The following is a 21487-nucleotide window of genomic DNA, read 5'->3' as shown; positions in this document are numbered from 1 at the left end:
ACATGGTAACATTATAAATAAGACATAATATCATTGAAACTCAAAACCATTGACGTTGTGACTAGGACAGTCTCACAGTTTTATATGTAAACTCTCCACGAATATCTTCCTCTGCAATTGTCGCATATGAAAAACCAAGTACAATGACATGAATCGATTCTTTCCTCAGCTTCATGACCTTCCCTTCTGGAGTATAGGAACATTAGTAATAATCAGCGGTGTTAAAATGTAAGTAGACCATTATTAAATAACCATTTTTTGACTTGAAAATAAGAAGACATTGAAATGGAAAAGAGAGAAAAAAATATTTTTCTTTAACATGATTAAAGAAAATGTGTCCTTTAATTCAACCAGAAAATCTTACCAATCACACATATTGTGATTCAAAAATGCAACCAGAAGAATCTTAAATAAAGATAAATAGATAACAGTAAAAAACTTTATATTGAAGTGAAGCATGAAATCGTACATTATTGAACAGAAACAGTGCGTAGAAATTAAGGAGAACTTTAGAGGCACCTGAAGACCAGGTTAACTAAAGAAATTAAGGAGAACTTAAAATGTCTAGGATTTCCAATTAGCTAAAGAACCATTCCCACCACACAATGAGTGACTGCTGACCCGAAGCAACATCAACTTCTGACGTGTGAAAGTCATCAGTTAGGGGACTGTATGGCAACGTTTCTATTCCAACTTCGTATTTTTGAGTAAGAAATACTTTGTCGTGTTTCTGTTAATTTGGAATATTTCTGTACAAAAAAAAATGGTGTACGGTAAAACTGGGGGGAAAATGTATTTCTGCCACTAAAAAAGTACAGAAACACGTATGGAATGCATATTAACATATGTATGTCATGGCTTCTTGCGGGCAACGACAACCATACTAGATCAGATTAGAAGCCACTCAACCGCACTAAAACACATCACATTCTCATGGAGCTTCCTCTGAATTAACGATAATGCTATCATTATTTACAATAGAAGATGTATGTAAGATTGTAGAAAACCTAGGACCTGTAACCAGTAACTTTAGAGAGGAGAAAAGAGAGAAGAGAAGATGGAAGTTGTAATGCTTGAATGCTTGAGTGTCATAATCGATCACCCAGCCCCTTTATTTATAGTAAACAGAATTACACCTTATTCCTAGTCTAATTAGGAATGAAACTTACTCTTAATCAAAGTAGGAATGACTCCTAATCAAAATAGGACTAACCCCCTTACCTATTCCTATTAGGAATTCCCATTATAACTAGGAATACCAAAATAATATAAGAAGAATAAAATTATCCCAAAAAGACCAGAATACCCCCACGCTATTCCGGAGTACATATTCCAACACTCCCCCTCAAGCTGGATTATACAAATAAGTAAACAAAGAAGATCCAGCTTGAACTAAAGAAAAAAGAACTCCAAATAATACTAACACTCCCCCTCAAGTTGGCGCATACAAGGTACTAATGCCCAACTTGAACAAAATGGGAAAAAAACTAAGGTGCAGCAGAATCCAGCTTAACATATGAATGCAGCTCCCAAATAAACCTTCAAGAACTTGAAAAAATAGATCTTCAAAACTTGGACAGACATGATCAGCAAACCGGGACTGGAATGTCTTCCAAAAAAGGCAACTTTCAACGATCTTCAATAGCTATCCAGTGATGAATCTCAGATTGTCATAGTGACTTAGAATCTTGAAGTGAAATAACTAGAGAAGCAAGCAGCGAAAACAAACTGAATCAGGCAGCGGAAAAAATACTGTATCAACCCAACTGAAAGTCCTCAAATAGGCAACAACCAAATATCTTCAATACTCTTCAATACTTCAATCTCCCCCTTACGGCAAACTCAACCCAATAACGAAGGATACCCAATGGCAATGGTGGAGAAAACTGATCTTCTATGTTTTGCATCAATGTTCCTGCAAGTTCTGCGTTCTTCAATGTCTGCAGGTGTATTGTATATAATCTCCCCCCTCACGTGTAGTACATGTGGATATAATAGAGATGATGTAAGAGATAGGGCAAAAACATAATATTCCAGAATGTTCCAAAGGTGTTATGGGTAAGTAAAAAGGAAGGAATGGCAAAATTATAATTTACCAGAAGTTTCCAAAGGTGTTATGGGTAAATACCAAAGGTATGGGATATGAAGGGAATTAGAATTATTGAAAGATAAAGGTGTTGGAAAAAAAATGGCATAGCTGTAATTTGGTGGAAATCCACTTTTAAATACAATCCAAGCCAAAGGGCAAATTGATAATAAACCAGAATTTTAAGGGTCAATTGGGTAGTCAAATAGGGGAATGTATGAAAAAATAATGGCAGTTCTGTAAATAATCAGAATTTTGCAAGGACTTTTTGGTAAACAAAAAGCAATGGGATGCAATGAGTAAAATAGATGGGCAAGAATCCAAATAAACACCCAACCAATATAAATTCCCAACAAGAGCTTGAGTAAAGAGGATGAGCCCGGACAGATTTTAGAGAAAGAGATGCCCAAAATGGGCTGGTTTGAAATACAGGCCCAACCAAAAACAAGAAAAGACCCATTTGAAAAAGCCAATAAGAGGGTGGCCCGGCCCATTTTAAAAAGGAAATTAGAGGGTGTAATTTAGATGAAATCCAAGTAAAGCAAACGCAAGGCCAAGAGTAAACTTGTAATTAAATTGGGAAGATTGGGTAATAGTAAACTGTAGGGGCAAACCTGGGAAGTAGGATTTAAAAAAGGATAAAATTCTGTCACACAACATTGGAATTCATGAGGATATTGATTGAATTACACATAAAGGCAGGGGCATATATGGAAATCAGGAAATAAAATAAAGCATAAAATCGTGGAAATACCATCATCTTCAAGACTTCAACCACGATCCACGATTCTCAGCAGTAAGGAGTTGAGAGTGGACGAGGGTAACAAGATGATTCCATCAGCTCCTTCCTCGAGACGCAACCAAAGGTGCAAACAGTGGCAGTCGAGAAAGGAATTGTTGAGGCAGAAACCAGAGAAAAGGCAGCGGCAAAGTGGAAGGACGAAGCGGAGAATACAGCATTCGACACCATGAACCATGAAATTCCAGGGAAAAGCCATGAAGCGATAACTAAAATAGCAGCCAAGACGGTTCCATGTACAAAAACAGCAATAAAATCATCAATATGGTGGAACTGCATATCTTCGTCTTCGATCAAATGGTTGCAACAAAGATAAAATAAAACCAGTAGAGGAGTGAATCCCATAAATCAAATAGTTGCAGCAGGGGTGTCTCAGCTGTAGAATAAGTCCAGAAATCGATCAGCAGTAGCAGGTATGATATTCATACACAATCGTCATCGAAACAATACAAAACCCTAGTTCTTCTTCATCTATGAACTAGGGTTTCTTCTTCAACTCAGAAATCAAAAACGACTCTCAAAACAGCAGTTACAGAGAGAATCCGGTACTTAGTTACTGCTCCGATACCATGTAGAAAACCTAGGACCTGTAACCAGTAACTTTAGAGAGGAGAAAAGAGAGAAGAGAAGATGGAAGTTGTAATGCTTGAATGCTTGAGTGTCATAATCGATCACCCAGCCCCTATATTTGTAGTAAACAGAATTACACCTTATTCCTAGTCTAATTAGGAATGAAACTTACTCTTAATCAAAGTAGGAATGACTCCTAATCAAAATAGGACTAACCCCCTTACCTATTCCTATTAGGAATTCCCATTATAACTAGGAATACCAAAATAATATAAGAAGAATAAAATTACCCCAAAAAGACCAGAATACCCCCACGCTATTCTGAAGTACATATTCCAACAAAGATGAAACCAACCATACGACAACATTCCCCATCAGATCCTAAACAAAGGAAAGCATCATTTGTTTTTCACATAAAGCATCCAGACTTGAGTAAAGAATAAGAAATTCAACAGAACTACAACACAATCACATTCTCAGGGAGACTCCTCTGAATTAAAGATACATGAAATTTTAACAGCAGTATTTTGAAATGACATTTTTGCAATATTAGACGTATAGAACCAACCATAATACTAAATTCCCCCATGAGATTCTAAGCAAAGGAAAGCATTATTTGCTTTCACATAGAGCATTAGAGCATTCTCAGAGTTAACTGAATCAAATCAATTTTCAAGTTGCCACTTCTTGACATTCCAAATACAAACATAAAAAAAAAAAAAAAGAATAAAGAAAAAGGTATCAAAAGATGATAGTTTTCCATCAAAAACCAAATCAAAAAATGAACAATCACATAACCATACGAAAACAGAAAACAGGAGATTAGTTAGGGTTTATCCAACCTTCTGTAAGATCGATTGACTGGTGTGAAAAGCTCTACAGCAGCAGATAGACGATTATCTGTTATAGATCAAAAGATCACGGCTTCGCACAAGGATAGTGAGAGAAACAGAACCAGAAACCCGAGGTTTCTGGCCATTCCTGCAGAAAGCATGTGAAGTTTCAGAGTCAAATTGATCTGAACTTTCAGACTTTTAAGGAATTTTAAGATCTAATGATCCGTTGAAATCAAGAGGTTATGGATTTACCCCTCCTGCAATGCATTCTCCAGATTACTTACGCAAGACTCCGAGTCTTCAGGTAGCAAGGGCAGGTTGTAAGGCTGGGTGGTCATCCTGTTCTTGCCTGCCCTTCGAAAGGCTGTGCCGGAGTAAGCCAAGTAAAGCCAAGCGGCCAACACGGGGCAGCAGCAACTCCACCTCAGCCCTGCGCTTGCATTTTCATTATTGACCTTGGAAGCACCACAAGCAAGGCTGATTGCATGGTGAGCTTGTTGGGAAGGTCGAGAAAGCAGTCAGTGAGGTTAGATTGTTCGGGGAAGGCCTGGGATCGTGGCTGGGAGAGATGGGATTGGGAAGACTGGCTGGATCAGGGCTGGGTCTGTTTCTGCCATTATGGCACAACAGGCAGAGCTGCTGGAAGAAGAAGGGGGTTTTCGAGTTGAGGGTCGAGAGTCTCTTTGTTTTATCAGGCATTATTTGTTTCTGTTTTTTAGAAGCGCCTTCAAATCTGTTTCTCAAATGACCAAGAAAAGTGTTTTTTTTTTCATCCTTCTCATTCCACAAAAAAAAAACACAAAAAGCACCAGAAATGCTTTTTTTGAGTGTTGCCATATAGACCCTTAAGTTCTCAAATTACATGCTTAGGCTAAATAAAATGACTTCTTATCAAACCTAAACCTGGTGTCAAACAACTCAAAAGACTAGGACTCAGAAAAATGCATCTGAAAGCTGTGAAAAAACACTTTAAAATGGTATGGCTTAATTTCCCAAGAATATATTTCAAGAGTAGAGAAAAAGCAGAGCATTTAATAGTTTTTGCCAAACAAATCTGATTTTGGCCCATTTTAATAGAAAAATGCAGATTTTATAGTATGATGTGAAACCTCAAAAGCATCATACTGCTTCAAAAATCCGGTATCTAAATACGTGAGTCCTACCAGATTTTTGAACTTAATTGACCATGCTAGTTTTGAACTAAACTGCCCCTGGGCCTATTATATAGAGCCAGTAACAGATGATTTCTACTAACATAACACCAACTTTGGTAGTGGACTTCCTATTCTACATGGTTTATTTCTCAAACAGTGGACTCATCCAAAATTCCCTCCAATGAACTCATCTGTCTACTTGTCTGCCGAGCTTTGTAGTCTTACATCTCAATATCCTCACCTCAGCAGCATTCACCTATAGCAAAATTCTGTTTCTTCCTCATCTTGTACAATCCTTGAATATTTTGAATTTTGATCGATAAGCATTAGCCACATTGCAGTCAAGAAGCACATTTCCACTTGAGCAACCCAAATCTAATTTTGAGGCAGAAATGCCTTCAATCTCTCCTTCCTTGGGGATAATATTATGGATAAATTGGATCCTTTATGGCCATCAAAACCTAAACAACCCTTTATCTCAAGATATGAATTCTGAACCCGTACTTCATGCATTTATCCAGCATTCATACCTGGACTCATTTAAATCTCCTTGGACTCTAATGCATCCCTTCAATTCTAGATTTGTGTTTCATCCCCTCCATAATCCAATCATTCATACCTGGACTCATTTAAATCTACTTGGAGTCTAATGCATCCCTCCAAATCTAGATTTGAGTTTCATCCCCTCCATAATCCAATCAACTAACAAGTAACACCACATTCTCAGAAACAACATACTCCAAGAGACTCATTTTTTATTATAAGCAATCAATCTGTCCATGAACAAAGAAATAGGCTTATGGCTGACTAATGTAACTCTAGATAGGAGGCAGTCCTACTAGAGACCAGGTGAACAATAATCCTGAAATTAGTCAGCCGATTGGGGCAAAGCAGGCTGACTTGACTCAAAACTAGGGTTAGGTTTATGAATTTGGGGATGGGTCTTATATAGTTTTAATATGCAGGCCTAGGGGGTTATTATGGTATAAAAATATCAAGGTTAAGATAAGTTTGAAAATTCTGCAGAATTAGGGTTAGGGTTTCGGGTTTTAGAAATTAGGAAAACTATGGAATTTAGGGTTTAAAGTGAGGTTTTGGGGCAGGACTTTGAATCGAAGGTAGGGAACAGTGGAAGGGTAACTCAACTGGAGTTTGGTTGGTTTTTTATGGTGGGAAGTATAAGATCTGAAAATTGGAGTTTTAGAGCTTAATGGGGAATGAAGGGGATTAGGGTTTTAACTGTTGGAATGGGCTGTAACTGAGATCGAATGGAGGGAGGTGTTTAATGGGGCTGTGACTGTAATATGGGCTGAATCTAATGGAAGAATAAGGATGTGAAGGGATTCTAGGGTTTAATGGAGTTAGGGTTTTATGGGAATCGATTATGGGAGATTGGAGGAAGAAGAAGAGGAAGGAAATCTGCAGAGAATTAAAATTAACTCACTGATTAGAACTCCTTCAAAGACAGCAGCAGCTTGAAGATAATCTGAAGAAGAACCTCCCGATCTACATGATGCAAGGAGTCACTGGAGTCCACCAGCCCTTCAACCTTGATATGACCCACAAAGATTACTCTCAAAGAGCTGGCAGCAGCAATAGCAAACGAAATTTTCAAATCTACATTGTGTGGGGGAGCCTCCCACGTTTTATTATAAATAATAGGCCAAGGGCCTCATTCCTAGATTTTTTACAACTCTATTCTCTCTTCCAAAATCGTGGAGAGGTATACTTAAGTAACTTAAAACAATTAAAAGACATAACAAGACCTAACTGTCCCTAGTAACTTAAAACAACTTTAAAACACTTGAAATAACAGATCCCCTAAGAATCAACAAGATTAAAATAATCTCAGCCAATAGGATTAAGTCCCAAGACTGCTAAAAAAACAAAGTATCGAACTGAAATAAACTATACTAAGGCTCCTACTAAAACCCTATGATCAAGGGGGCTTCTTCATGCCATGGAGACTTGGAGCTACATCACTGACAGCTAATAAAAGCCCAATAGAACATAAAACTTGAGACTGGTCCCAAGTTTTCTCACACCCACATTCTCCCTTGACCAATCAGTTCGGATAGTGTCCATAGGGTATAGGGGAACAATGGGGGTAATTAGGTAATATCCGACATTTGTACATAGGGGGCCGACATTTAAGACCCTTGATAGGTGTACTTTTCCTGCACCATGGTAACTTTCTCCTACAACTTATATAGCTACACTAAATGTTCTAAAGTTAGTAAACATTACCATACAGGAACTTCATATTGTCTTTGTTCTTTACCCAATACCCGAATCTCTCCACCGATGCTGTCTTATTTTTTCTACAAGTTATACACAGCCACACACCCATACATTGAACCGCTGAAGAGAGATTTGAGAAGAAACCATGACTATGAAGTTTAACAACCATATTATATTCTTCTATTGCTATATTTTTGTCAAAGGAGACATCAGGCCACATATTCATGTTTGCATCAAGGCATCAAGTGACATATGCTGCACTTAATAATTCTGTAAATTTGGTATTTGATGTAAGCTGTTGCCTACCTATCTTTGACAATAACCGTTGTATACATAACTTGTGTTCCTAAAAGTCAAAGAACAACATGTCATATCTTGAAATACTTTGTCAGAGATCTACTTCAGAGATTGGATGACAGTACATTGAGGGGTTTTTTTTTTTTTTTTGTGGGGGTGGGGGGTGGAGGATAGATAGACCATACTTTGAGTTTCCCCCTCCTTATATTTATAAAAACCAATTAGGTCTAATTATATCAATGAAAACCCTATATAGTCCTTGTAACAATGAAGCAATTAATAAACCAAAGATAAAGAAGGAGAAGAAGAAGAAGAAGAGAAGGAGACGATGGGAGAGACTGCAAAGAGAAGTCGCAGACTTCCTTGGTTGTCTCTCCCCCTCTCAATTGTATTATTTAAAGAGAAAGATTACATCACATGGAAGAGAAACCTTCCTAAACCAAATTACACAGAAATATAAACTTAGCTAAAATAGAAACCTAAGAGAAATAGAAGGTGAGGTGTAAAGTGTACATGACACATATGTACCCCCACAGTACATATGGGTAATGTGTCCCCAACATGGAGACTTTAACACTCCCCCTCAAGTTGGAGCATACAAATCACCCATGCCCAGTTTGAAACTTCCATTGCGGAAAGTAGGGCCAAACAAAGGCTTGGTAAAGACACCGCCAAGCTGACCAATGGAAGGAACAAAGGAAGTGACAATCAACTTCTTCAAAACAGCATCTCTGACAAAGTGACAGTCAACTTCAATATGCTTAGTTCGCTCATGGAAGACGAGATTACTTGCAATGTAGATAGCCGCTTGATTATCACAGAACATCTGCATGGGTTGAGTGATCGAAAATCCCAACTCATGAAGACAAGATTTCAGCCACATTAGTTCAGCTGCAGTTTGTGCTATGGCCCGATACTCTGCTTCTGCACTAGATCTAGCAACTGTAGTCTATTTCTTGCTACACCAAGTTACGAGATTACCTCCCACAAAGGTACAATATCCTGTAGTGGAATGTCTGTCACCATCTGCACCTGCACAGTCAGCATCAGAAAAGCCTACAATGTTAACATTCTGATGGGGACGATAGATGAGCCCCTTGCCTGGAGCTCCCTTCAAATACTGTAAGATACGACACACTACCTCCCAATGAACTTTCTTAGGAGAGTGCATACATTGGCTAACCACGCCAACCGCAAAAGAAATATCCGGCCTAGTGACAGTGAGATAGATAAGCTTTCCCACTAATCGCCTATACCGATGTTGGTCCTCAAAGTCTTCACTATCAGTAGAGCCAAAAATTTTATGCAGATCCACAGGAGTATCAATTGGTTTGGCTGCTAGTAAACCTGTATCAAACAAGAGATCAAGAACATACTTCCTTTGCGATAGGTTGATTCCTTTCTTACTTCGAAGAACCACAATACCAAGAAATTACCGAAGAAAACCCAAATCCTTCGTTTGAAAATGTTGATGAAGATAGGCTTTCACCTCACTAATACCAGTAGCATCATTACCGGATAAAATGATATCATCCACATAAACAATAAGAACCACAACTTTGGAGTCCTATCGGCGAACAAATACAGAGTGGTTTGAATAGCACTGTGAGAAACCACGAGTAACAATAGAGCTGAACTTATCGAACTAAGCACGTGGGGACTGTTTCAACCCATAGAGAGCCTTATGAAGTTTGCAAACCTTACTCGAAAGCTCCCCTAAGCAACATACCCCAGAGGTTGCTCCATATAAACCTCTTCCTGAAGATCACCATATAAAAAAGCATTCTTAAGGTCCAGCTGGTAGAACGGCCAGTCAAGATTGATTGCCAAAGAAATGAGAACACGAACAGAATTCAACCAGGCAACAGGGGAAAAAGTCTCAACATAGTCCACACTATATGTCTATATGTCTGAGTATATCCCTTAACAACGAACCGTGCCTTTAGGCACTCAACCAAACCATCTGGGTTATATTTAGTGGTGTAAACCCAACGACAACGCACAACGCACAACATCCTTACCAGGAGGTAAATCCACAAGAGTCCATGTTGCACGTGATTACAAAGCATCCATCTCCGTATCGATAGCTACCTTCTACCCATAATGAGATAAAGCCTCATAATGGGACTTCGGAACAACATCAGCCGATAAGGAAGAGGTAAAGGAACGGTAGTGGGAAGGGAGATGAGAAACGGAAAAAAAACAAGCAATAGGATAAGCAGGGACAGATTTCTGAGTACAAGAACGTGTACCTTTCCGTTGGGCGATTGGTAAGTCAGGAGGATCTACAGAACAAGGAGCCGAAACAGTAGTGGGCTGAGGAGGAACAGTAGTGGAGGATGGCACAGTAGTTGGAAGCAGCTGGTGCTGCCTACGCTGGTACACTTGCAGTGGAGGGGCAGATGTAATAGGAGTAGGAACCGGAAGAGGTGGGGTAGGGGTAGGATCTGCAGGAAAAGTTAGAGGCAATGTAGAGGAAGAATAATACGCAGTGCTTTCAAAAAAGGTAACATCAGCACTTACAAATTGCCAAATAGAAATAGGGTCATAACACCTATACCCCTTTTGAGTCCAAGAATAACCAAGAAAAATACATTTAGTGGCACGAGGAGATAAATTGTCAACACCAGGCTGTAAATTATGAACAAAGCAAACACAACCAAAAATATGAGGTGAAAGACTAAATAAGGGTGTGTTTGGATGTAAAACAAAAAAAGGGACCTGATTGTCCAAAACCGACGAGGGCATACGATTAATAAGAAAACATGCAGTAAGGACTGCATCACACCAAAAAAAAATTTGGAACGTGCATGTGAAGCATAATGGACCTGGCAACTTCTAACAAACGTCTATTTTTCCTTTCGGCAACCCCATTTTGTTGGGGAGTATCATAGTTGTCACGGCGTCACGGCGATCTAAGTCGGTGGAGGGGTGTCACGTCGATATATCGACATGTCGCCCGCCATGGCGTTGCCATGGCGAGCATGTCAACCATGTTTTATTTTTTATTTTCTCTATTTTTAATGTGTTAATAGATGTATACTCAAGCCATGTTTTATTTTTTCTCTATTGTTTCTCAAGTTTTAAGAAGAAAATTCAGAAATCGAAGAAGAAATCGAAGAGGGAAAGAAGAAATCGAAGAGGGAAAGAAGACAGGAAGAAGAAATCGAAGAGGGAAAGAAGACAGGAAGAAGAAATCGAAGAAGAAATCGAAAGAAATTGAAGAGGGAAAGAAGAAATCGAAGAGGGAAGAAGAAATCGAAGACAGGAAGAAGAAATCGAAGAGGGAAAGAGAGTCAGGAAGAAGAAATCAAAGAGGGTCGCCATGGCGTAGGTCGCCATGCAGCCCTCTCCAGCGCCAGGACGCCATGGCAACTATGGGGAGTATACGAACAACTCATTTGATGAATCATGCCTTTGGATAAACAAAATTCAGAGATGTCACGTTGAGTAAACTCAAGGACATTATCAAAACGAAAAACTTTAATAGAAGCATCAAACTGGAATGTGAAACACTGAAAGAAATTGTGACCGATCCTTTAACAAATAGACCCAAGTTAACCAAGAATGGTCATCAACAAAACTAACAAAATAAGAAAACCCTAACCTATTGCTGACACAACAAGAACCCCAAATGTCAGAATGGACCAAAGAAAATAAAGACGAGCTACGGGCAACACTACAAGCAGGAAACGAAGAGCGATGATGCTTCCCGAATTCACATGCTTCACACTCAATATGGGATAGAGAACGACAACTTGGAACCATCAACTGAAGCTTAGATAAGGAGGGATGTCCAAAACAAAAATGCCACTGAAGAGGAGATAGACTAGCAGAGGCAGCAGCAACAGTAGAAGGATCAGTGCCATCCAAATAGTATAGTCCGGACTATTCAAGCCCTCCACCAATCGTCCTCCTGGTCTGAAGTTCCTGGAAAACACAATAAGAAAGAAAGTAATGGAACAGTTAAGGGACTTGGAAAGTTGACTAACAGATAAAAGACTTAGAGGCATTTTAGGAACAAAAAGAACAGGAGAAAGGTTCATGGAGGATGAGGAAGCGACCACCCCATGACCTGTAACTTTAGTAGAAGATCCATCAGCTAGAACAACAAGAGAGGAAGTATAAAGTTTAGAAATGGAAGAAAATAGGTCAAACTTACCAGTCATATGGCAAGAAGCACCAGAGTCAATAATCCACAGGATGGAAGTTGAAGAAATAAAAGCGGAGTTACTTGTGTGGGCTAAGATAGCTGTGGAAGTGGAAGAAGATGTAGATTCAAGCTGTTGGAGATGCTTGAGGATTTTGTTATAGACATCACGTGACACTGACCTAGTGGAGGAAACTCCTGATGAAGATGCATGGGTGGAGTCACTAGTAATGATGTGATCAGTAGGAATGTCAAAGGTGGTAGTATTGACTACCTCGTTAGCCCACTCTGATCGACCATGTTTTGCCCAACAAGTGTCAACAGTATGATTAGGCTTCCCACAATAAGTGCACTGGGGAGAGGATTTGTCAAAGAGCTGTCCACCTGTACAACAACCAGTAGAACCACGACCACGTCCACGGTACTGACCACGGCCTCTACTAGAACCTCGACCGCGGGCAGCAATGAATGCAGAACTGTCCTTAGAAGGAGCAGAAGAAGTGACCGTGGAAGGTGCAGTAACTAAACGATGCAAGCAAGAGAAGACCTCATTGAGAGAGGGCACCTTTTCTTCAGTAAGAAGCTGACTCTTGACAGCTTGATAATCAGGGTAAAGACCAGCCAAAAATTTGGCAACATGAAACTCAGCCCGTTGTTGCTTCAATTGCTCCAGATTAGTAGTGAGGGTCTAATATACCTGGAGCTCTTCAAGGTATCCTTTATATGTACTGAAGTAGTCATTTAGAGATTTCTCACCCTCAGAGAAGTGGAACAGTTTCTCATAAAGTTCATAGGTACGGGAAATATTTTTCTCTTGGGAGTAACTTTCACGAAGATCTTCCCAAACACCTTTAGCAAGTGTGTGAAACATCACATTAGCAACAACGCAATGTTCAATATTGTTCCATAACCAGAATTTAATAGTAGAATTCTCATGCATCCAGTCATCGTGAGCAGTAGCAGTAGTAGAATCCTTAGGATCAATGATAGGGGGGTCATCAGTGAGGTACTTGATCTTACCCTTTGCATGAATGTAAACTTGCACAGCTTGAGCCCATAGAAGGTAGTTAGAGACACCATTAAACTTGATAGTAGTAATCTGAATATGTAATATATCAGTGGGAAGCTTAGACTCAGCCATAGAGGACCAAAACCAATAAAAGAGTAGTACCAGTGGTAGTAGCAGGTAGTAAAAGTGGTTTGTGAACAGCAGAATCTGTCAAAACCAGTAGCAAGCAGTAAAGACAACAAAAAATATCAAACACGTGTATTAGCTCCTACCGGCAGCGTGTAGTCTTAGGAATGCAAAATTGGAGATCAGAATGACCTGAAATAAGAACCAAAGAAGGTACTGTAGTAGGGAAGATAAACCCCAAATATGAGCCTAATTGTGTAGGATAACCAAGAGATATAAACCAAACAATAGGTCTGTAAGTTGATCTAAAAACAGAGCATCCGCCAGAAGAAAGGATAAACCAATTTCCATGAAATCAAGCCACAAATTAGCCCCCAGATTTGGATTGAAGGTACCTCTAGGTAGTAGAAAACAGCTCCAGGAAGATAAACCTCATCAGTTGGGAGGGGGAAAAAAGCTTGAACTTCAATATTCTGGTAGAAAATTCCTAGATTTAGAAACTGCAAACAAAATCTTCATAATTCTGACTTTAGTAGTTAGAAATCTTCATAAGCAGCAATGGTAGACAAGAGGAATCCCTAGTTCATATGTGTACTGCGAAGAACTAGGACATTAGCAGCAGGTAGAAAACACAGGGAGTGTTGCAGACAATATCGATTCCTGTCTCTAAAGAGACTCTCAAAACCACATGAAAGGAGGATTGATCTCTGGTTTATTTACTGCTCTGATACCAAGTAACAATGAAGCAATTAATAAACCAGAGATCAAGGAGAAGGAGAAGAAGAGACGGAGAAGAGAAGAAGGAGACGATGGGAGAGACTGCAAAGAGAAGTCGCAGACTTCCTTGGTTGTCTCTCCCCCTCTCAATTGTATTATTTAAAGAGAAAGATTACATCACATGGAAGAGAAACCTTCCTAAACCAAATTACACAGAAATAGAAACTTAGCTAAAATAGAAACCTAAGAGAAATAGAAAGTTCAGCAAATAGAAGGTGAGGTGTAAAGGGTACATGACACATACGTACCCCCACGGTACATATGGGTCATGTACCCCCAACGTGGAGACTTTAACAGTCCTAAAAATTCCTTCAAAAGTCGATGACACCTTTTACAAGCTAACGGCTCTGATTTAAAATATCATAACTTCTGGTAAGCAACAATAACTACAAGTCAAATATTTCTGAAATGGAGTAAAGAGTACCTTAAGAAGACACTGATAAATATTTTATTTAAAAAAAAAAAACAATAATACTGTATCCATAACTTATGAAGGGTCATGTCACATGTACCTAACAGCATGTCTGGCTTTGGAGAAAAAAGTAAGAGTTTTGCTTTTACATTGACTCCAAAATAAGGGGAAAGTCCAGGAAGAATCTTTGCACTTTTACTTTGAGCTAATATATCATAAACCAAAACAACCCCATCAAATACTTCATTATATCTGTTGAAGAAAACCAGCATACCTGGTCAGTGAATCCACATATAGAACTTAGCATACAAAGTAGCAACAAACCATATGAGTGAAATAGCCAATGTAGTCCACCAACAAATCCAGAGCTGTCAATTCATATCACAAGTTGGAGAAATAAAGAAAATCTGAATCCAAACCCATCGGTACAACTTTCAAGAGGCAGAACAATTCATTTATAGATCAGCAGAAACATGGAAACAATTGCAATCATCGAGTATTTATTGTTCACACATGGAAGAGGTATTGCTTGAATGGAGTGATGGAAATTGGAGAGTTGGGTTTGTTGAGGAAGAATATAAGTGGATAATCCAACCTTCCAGCCCTCATTGGAGCAGGTATGGTGTAGGCTTTAGCAGGTACAGAGCAGAGGCAGGTTTAATCCATGAAAATTTTAGGTTGTGGTAAGATTATGTAAGCTCTAATCTAATAGAATTTTACACCAAAGATGTCTGCTGTCCTGTGAGACTCTTCTATTCTTCTTTCTTTCAAGAAAGACGATGGACAAAGGGGAGTAATCGATAGGTTTTTTTCAATGTATGGAGTTAGAGTTAAAATTTAGGAACTCTTATTCCTCAGAATTCTCCTTTTCTCTATTACCTCTGCTTTTGATTGGTTAGTAGGAGTTCTACACGACCCCACTCTGTCTCAATGAACAACACAAGGAAAATGGGAGGGGTGGACCTAGGTTTTATGTTTGATGATCATAGCAGTTATTGATTTTCATTTTTCAGACACATGAAAGTAAGGGTAGGGCCGGATTTGAAGGAATCAAAATAGGGTCCAAGTGAATGATGCAAAACCCACCACGTTTTCACCCCTACTTGGTGTAAGACTGATTGAAGAGGGTTTGGAAGTGCAAAAACTTGAAGTGTTGAGAATGGCAGATAAATTAGGGTTTCAGGACTCGGGTTATATATATAGAAAAGAAAGGATACAAATCTTAGGCTGGGCTATGGGCATTCAAAAGGCTTAGTTTTGATATGCTTTTATGAGTGGAACCATTGCACCAGTAGAACAATTCAAGTTGGATTTGATTTTAAACAATCCAATTTATCTGTAAGACTGTAATTATGTATCAATTGTACAGTCATGTGGTATGATTTACTTGTTTAAATTAGTTGACTTTTGGATCAGATAAGGTCAATCAAAAACAGTTTAGATAAGTTGGAAGTCTGGTCATAGGTTCTAAATAGGATCAAGTTGATCTCCTTTTAAGAGATATGTAATCAGATTGTCTTAAGACCCAAAAGTTTAAATCAGTTAGGTAAGTAAAAGGGGTCTTAGACATGTAGATTACACATGTGTATCTTTGTATGACATTTTACCAATGGTTATGGAATGGCAATTTATACAATTAGAAGGGAAAAGCATGAAACAGGACAAAAACAGGGGACGAACATGTTGCAATGGAGACCATTATATATGGATACACTAAAAAGTTTTATTTATATTACTATTTAATGACTTGTCAAAGTTAATTCACCAGTGATTGAGCATACGGCCCCACTCAACTAAATAAACTTTGTAAGTACAAGTTTATAAAAACTCATTTCAATTGAACGATATAAATAATACAAATGAAACAAATCAATAATCTTGAGTTGTTTCACACCACAGAAACCAATAAATTGAATTAATACACAATTGACAAATATAACACAGACCACTTCCCAAACACGAACCCCAGTGTTAAATTTGAGTCTTGAACCACACAATCCATGCTCTCCCGAAAAAATATAATCACTCCCCAGAAAAAAATAAAAACAATTATTAAGAACATTGAAGTGGTTGGAGATGATTATTTGTAATGCAAGCAATTCATGAAATCAATCAGGTGATCAGGTCAGATCAACTTTCAGAGTAACAACTAATGAAAAAAAAACAAAGAAGGAGAGATCAACAGATGTAGGAAGCGAGAGAGAGATTGCATACTTAAAAAGCAGTGAACTTAGCTCCCCTCGAAGCGCTTGACGAACCCTGTTTGCCTTTGACGGATGTATATAAACAACTAAATTTGCATCAGAAACCTTCAATCCATCCATTACTCTGCAAGTACAATCACCTTTACATGTAAGAAGGCCTGTCATTTAAAGAATAATAAGAAGCTCCTATACGTGATTAGCCTCATGTCAGCTGGCACTGACACTGAACCCTAGATACTTGGTTAAAAAAAGAAAATAATAAATTGAATCATGTGGTTTTAACCAATTAAGGTACATTAAAACTCCAAATTTTGGCATATATACCAACTAAGCCAGATTCAAATTAGCCTCATGTAAGCTAGGTTTGAAGCTAAAGAAGTAGCATATTCAAACTTCACATTTTGGCATAAATTTTATTTCTCGTAAGTAGTGAGAAACTCGTGTGATGATGAATCTTAAAAAGAAACAAAATACGTATCTAAAATTGAATCCTTCCTTTATCCTAGTTTCATACAAGGGAGGCCAAAAGCACTTGCACGGATTTTTTATAATTTTTCCAAGTATTGAGAGGCCTCGAAACAAAGCAATGGTCAACTCTGTAGACATACTTTGGCCAAAATTTCGGCCATTTTGGTCATTTCAACTCATTTCGGCGAAAATCTTCAACTAATTTTGGCAAAATTTTGAGGTTTCGCCTCTTTTCTCCATGGTTCTAAATTTTGGTTTCGCAAGAAACCAAGACAAAATTAAGGGTCAAAATGTCAAAGTACATTGTTTAAATGAGTTTCGCATGGTTTCGACACTTTTTCGACCGAAACATGGTTGGACCAAGGCCTTTTAATACTCAAACTCCACCGAAACTTGCTCATTTCGAGCACGGTTTTGACCAAGAAAAAGGGGATTTTGCAAGTTTTGACACTGGATAGCCAATTTTGCCCAAAGCTCTACTTTTTTTCCTGAAATCAACATCTAACTTAGATTTCTTGCATCCGCCACTTCATCAACCGTGCTAGACACTCATTTGAAGCTTGAAGCTTAAGGCCCCGTTTGATTGGTGGAATTTTAATGGTGTGGGATTGTTGTACGGACTTTCCCACCCCAATCGATTGGTTGGGCGTTTGATTAATTAGAGTAGGAAATTGGGTAGACAACCTACTTTTTCTGGTCGGCCCACGTGGTCTACCATTTCCCCCACCCCATCCCCTTGCAAAGTCAGCCCAAATCGGTGGGACTGCACCAAAATTGCAAGGACTTTGAATCGTGTTGCGCTGTCTCATAAACTCCTTTGTTGTCTTCTTCATCCTTTTCCATCTAGAATCATATGCAGTGACTGCTTCAAAGGTCGGCAATCTCCAGGGCCATGAACCCTAGCCCTCACTTTTACTCTCTCCTTTGGGTTCGATTGAAGTATATTCTTATTTTTTATTCAGGATTTTTTTTTAAAAAATACATGATCAAAAGAAGATTCAACCTCGGAGAATGATAGTCCAAGATCTCCTCTTGCGTAGGGGAAGAACAACCACCCTGGGATAAAACAGCAACAATGAAAAGAAATAAAAAAAATTGGGGGAAATCCTGATTGGAGTCGTCTCAGATGACCTGAGCAGAAGAGTCGTGTTGGAAATACTGATATCTCCGATTCCTACAAAAATCTATCCAAATCCCTTATCTTCCATTCCTAAAAACTTCTATCCAAATGACTTGGGGTGGAGATGAATAGTGACTCTCCTACCCTTTACCTTTCCCGTCTTTCACCCTTACTACAGGTGGGTCCCACATGTCATGCTCTCCCACCCCACTATCCCCTTTAAACAAACGGGCCCTAAAGGAATAGTTTCTCCCCAAATTCAATTTTTTGTTACTATACACTACAATACATTGTAGAATCCTTTAAAAATTTAATGTTAGTTAGAATGGCCCGATCTACGACTCTATGGAGTCGGATATTTATTTTCTCTTTTAAGAAAACATTTTCCCACAACATATTTTTGAAAAAAAGTAAGGGTTATATATGATGGATGGACACCTATTTAATATATGTTAACACCGTTGGCCGATCCACGGCATGACAGTATCGAAATATTTTTATTATTGTTATTTTTTATTTTTATTTTCAGATATTTGAAAAATAATTGCTGAAATGCAAAAAAAAAATGAAAAATAAATACGAGGAATAATCTATTTTAGTTTGAAAAATGAAGAAAATTAATAAAAGTAGAGGGGTTATGTTTTCAGTTGTATTTGATTAGTAATGTGATGATCTTTAATTAATTGATGGTTATTAATTAATTAGTAATTATTGAAATAATTAAAATATGTTTTTAAAAGGTAAAAATATCATACTTATGCTTTGTTGTTGTTTAGGAGCCATATTTGAAAGTCTACATATTAATAATCTTTGTGTTCTTGTTGCAACAATGTACCAACTAGTGCTGCATAATGGTTGGCCAAGGTGGGGGGAACACTGCATGGCTGCATGGGAGACCCCTTTCTGACAAGAAGAAATCTGAATGCAATTATTGTAAGAAGAGAATTGGAGGAGGTGGGGCCACTAGACTCAAGTGGCGTCTTGTTGATGGTGACAAGAATGTCATGGGCTGCCTTAATGTGCCAAGTGAGATAAAGAGGGCTATGGCAATGCATTTGTAGGAGCAGGGTAGAAGCTAGGAGGGAAACGAGGCCAGCCAGGGATGATTTTTTGATGCATGTCTAGAGAGAATGCTTGAGTTAGGGGAGGAGGATTATGATAGTGAGGAGCCAGATTGGGATGATGCACAAACATCGACAGAGGCTGCAGAAATTAGGAGGGCAAGGTTAGAGAGTAGTTTAGAATGGACCAAGAGAGAATGATACAGATAGCCAAGGGAGTTGGTTCATCTAGACAGGCTAGAGATGAGCCAGAGCCACAGCTACACCGAAGGAGGAGGAGGTTGAAACACACAGAGCTAGAGATTCCATTTAGGAGGAGTTGGTTCATCTAGACAGGCTAGAGATGAACCAGAGCCAAAGCTACACGGGAGGAGGAGGAGGTTGAAACACAAAGAGTCAGAGATTCCATTTAGGAGGAGTCAAAGTGTGAGGGGCCCAGGTCCAACCCCACGATATCCAGCCCTACAACCTCCACCCCTAGCCTGTGACCTAGTTGTTGAGGTCCTTCAGTCAAATCCTGCCCGCTTTCCAATACAGGACCAGAAACAAAAGAAACTGAAGCAGATGTGAACTAGTGTGAAGGAGAAAGTGGGGATTGCTTTCTCCAAGTGGGCTTTCTACCACAGCATTCCAGTCAATGCCACTACAAAGCCATACTTTCAGAACATGTTAGACGAGATAGGTAGAGCTGGCCCAGGTTTGAAGGAGCCCACAGCATTTGAGATGTATAATGTTTATTTGCCCCACCACAAGGAAGAGTTGATTGAGCATATTGAGGGTCTGAAGCCAATGTGGGTATATTATGGAATAACTATGATTTGTGATAGTTGGACTGGACCCACTAGACAGTCCATCATAACTTCATGCAAGTAGAGACATTATACAGATGAGGCAACACAAGGTTCATTTCCATTATCAGGGATCATTGAGAGAGGCAGCTCATGCATCCACTACATAATTAAGGCTGGTGAGTTGTTACTTTCTTGACCTCTATTCAACTTGTCAAATTATCCTTTATTTTCTTATTATTGTACCTGGCATTGTTTTCAGCATACTATCTGAATCCTAAGTAACAATACAAGCATAGACTTGGGATGAGACAAGATCTGATAAAAGCAGTTCACATAATGGTCGCTAGGCTTAAGCCAGATCCAAATAAACAGTCAACTATCATTTAAGAGGTGAGAGTAGTACATTGTTTGGTAGTTAAGAACTACTGCAATTATAATTTAACCTATTGATGCTAACACTGGTTCCAACAACTGAAATGGATACAGATGAAAGGATTCAGAGGTGGCACTGGGAGTTTCGGTCAGACAGTGGTGGTTACGGCTCAGGATGGCACTGTTGTTGGTTGGTTCAATCACCTAAGTAACGTAAGAATAGAACCTGAATAGGTCTAATCCCAGGTAGGACCAGATTGGTAACCTCCAGTGAACAAGAAAGAAAACAATGGGATTGGTAACCACAAGTGAACAAGAGAAATAAATAATAGAATCCCACAAATCAGTGACCTGTTGAAGCTGCAAATAGGGTTGAATGAACCTTATAGATGTAGAAAGAAGAACTTTATAGATGTAGGAAGAAACCACAAAATAAAGAGCACGATCGAACAGAGAGAAAAGGAGATTGATCAGCTTTTAGGGTTTTGAAAAACCCTAGTTTCTCTTGAGATTGATGGTGGGGGTTATTTCCTGGTCTGTTGACTGATGATGATGGATCTTGGCAGCAATAATTTGTTGATGTAGTTCCAAGATATTGATGAGAACAATCTGCAGAAGAAATCCCAGCAACTTGAAGAACTCTTGAGATCGATTGGACAGCCTTAGGATTTTGAAACCTAGAATCAATGGAAGGGGATAGGGAAGGGAATGGGTATCTAACCCTAGGCATCTCACCTATCCTATCTCAAGATTTCAACATTGCATAAGCAAACTTTTCTATTCATTCAAATCGTGGGGCTCTCAAGAGCTGATTACATGCATATATAGACTAATGGCTGAAACATAACTACAAATTAAAAATAAATTCAAACATCAGCCCACGATTTTTCTGTTGGTGTAGGGTAATCCCTACACTTGCGGTTCTGGCTGTACTTTTTGGCATACAGCCTAGATACATCACTTAGTCTTTCCATTCATGTTTAAGTATGCACCTTCATTTACTATAACCTAACA

At 38.8% G+C, this 21487-nt stretch overlaps 1 protein-coding gene across 1 annotated transcript; it reads right to left on the bottom strand.

Annotated features, from left to right (window-relative positions):
* Positions 1-33: 33 nt before the first annotated feature.
* Positions 34-16796, bottom strand: LOC122639614. Its single transcript, XM_043832490.1, has 3 exons — positions 16672-16796; positions 14558-14709; positions 34-186 (listed from the first exon to the last, which is right to left on the bottom strand). Exons 1-3 carry the CDS (start codon positions 16779-16781, stop codon positions 62-64), a joined length of 387 nt encoding a protein of 128 aa, XP_043688425.1. The 5' UTR covers positions 16782-16796; the 3' UTR covers positions 34-61.
* Positions 16797-21487: the final 4691 nt, after the last annotated feature.

This window comes from Telopea speciosissima, chromosome 9, assembly GCF_018873765.1.
Source record: "Telopea speciosissima isolate NSW1024214 ecotype Mountain lineage chromosome 9, Tspe_v1, whole genome shotgun sequence".
Lineage (NCBI taxonomy): Eukaryota > Viridiplantae > Streptophyta > Magnoliopsida > Proteales > Proteaceae > Telopea > Telopea speciosissima.
This window is presented reverse-complemented; position numbering and strand designations above follow the sequence as displayed.

Coding starts and splice junctions, on each gene's coding strand:
- LOC122639614 (XM_043832490.1), bottom strand. CDS start 16,781: ATGGATGGATTGAAGGTTTCTGATGCAAATTTAGTTGTTTATATACAT. Junction 14,710..16,671: donor CTAAGTTCACTGCTTTTTAA/GTATGCAATCTC, acceptor TTTCTTCAACAG/ATATAATGAAGTATTTGATG. Junction 187..14,557: donor AAAGCCAGACATGCTGTTAG/GTACATGTGACA, acceptor CCTATACTCCAG/AAGGGAAGGTCATGAAGCTG.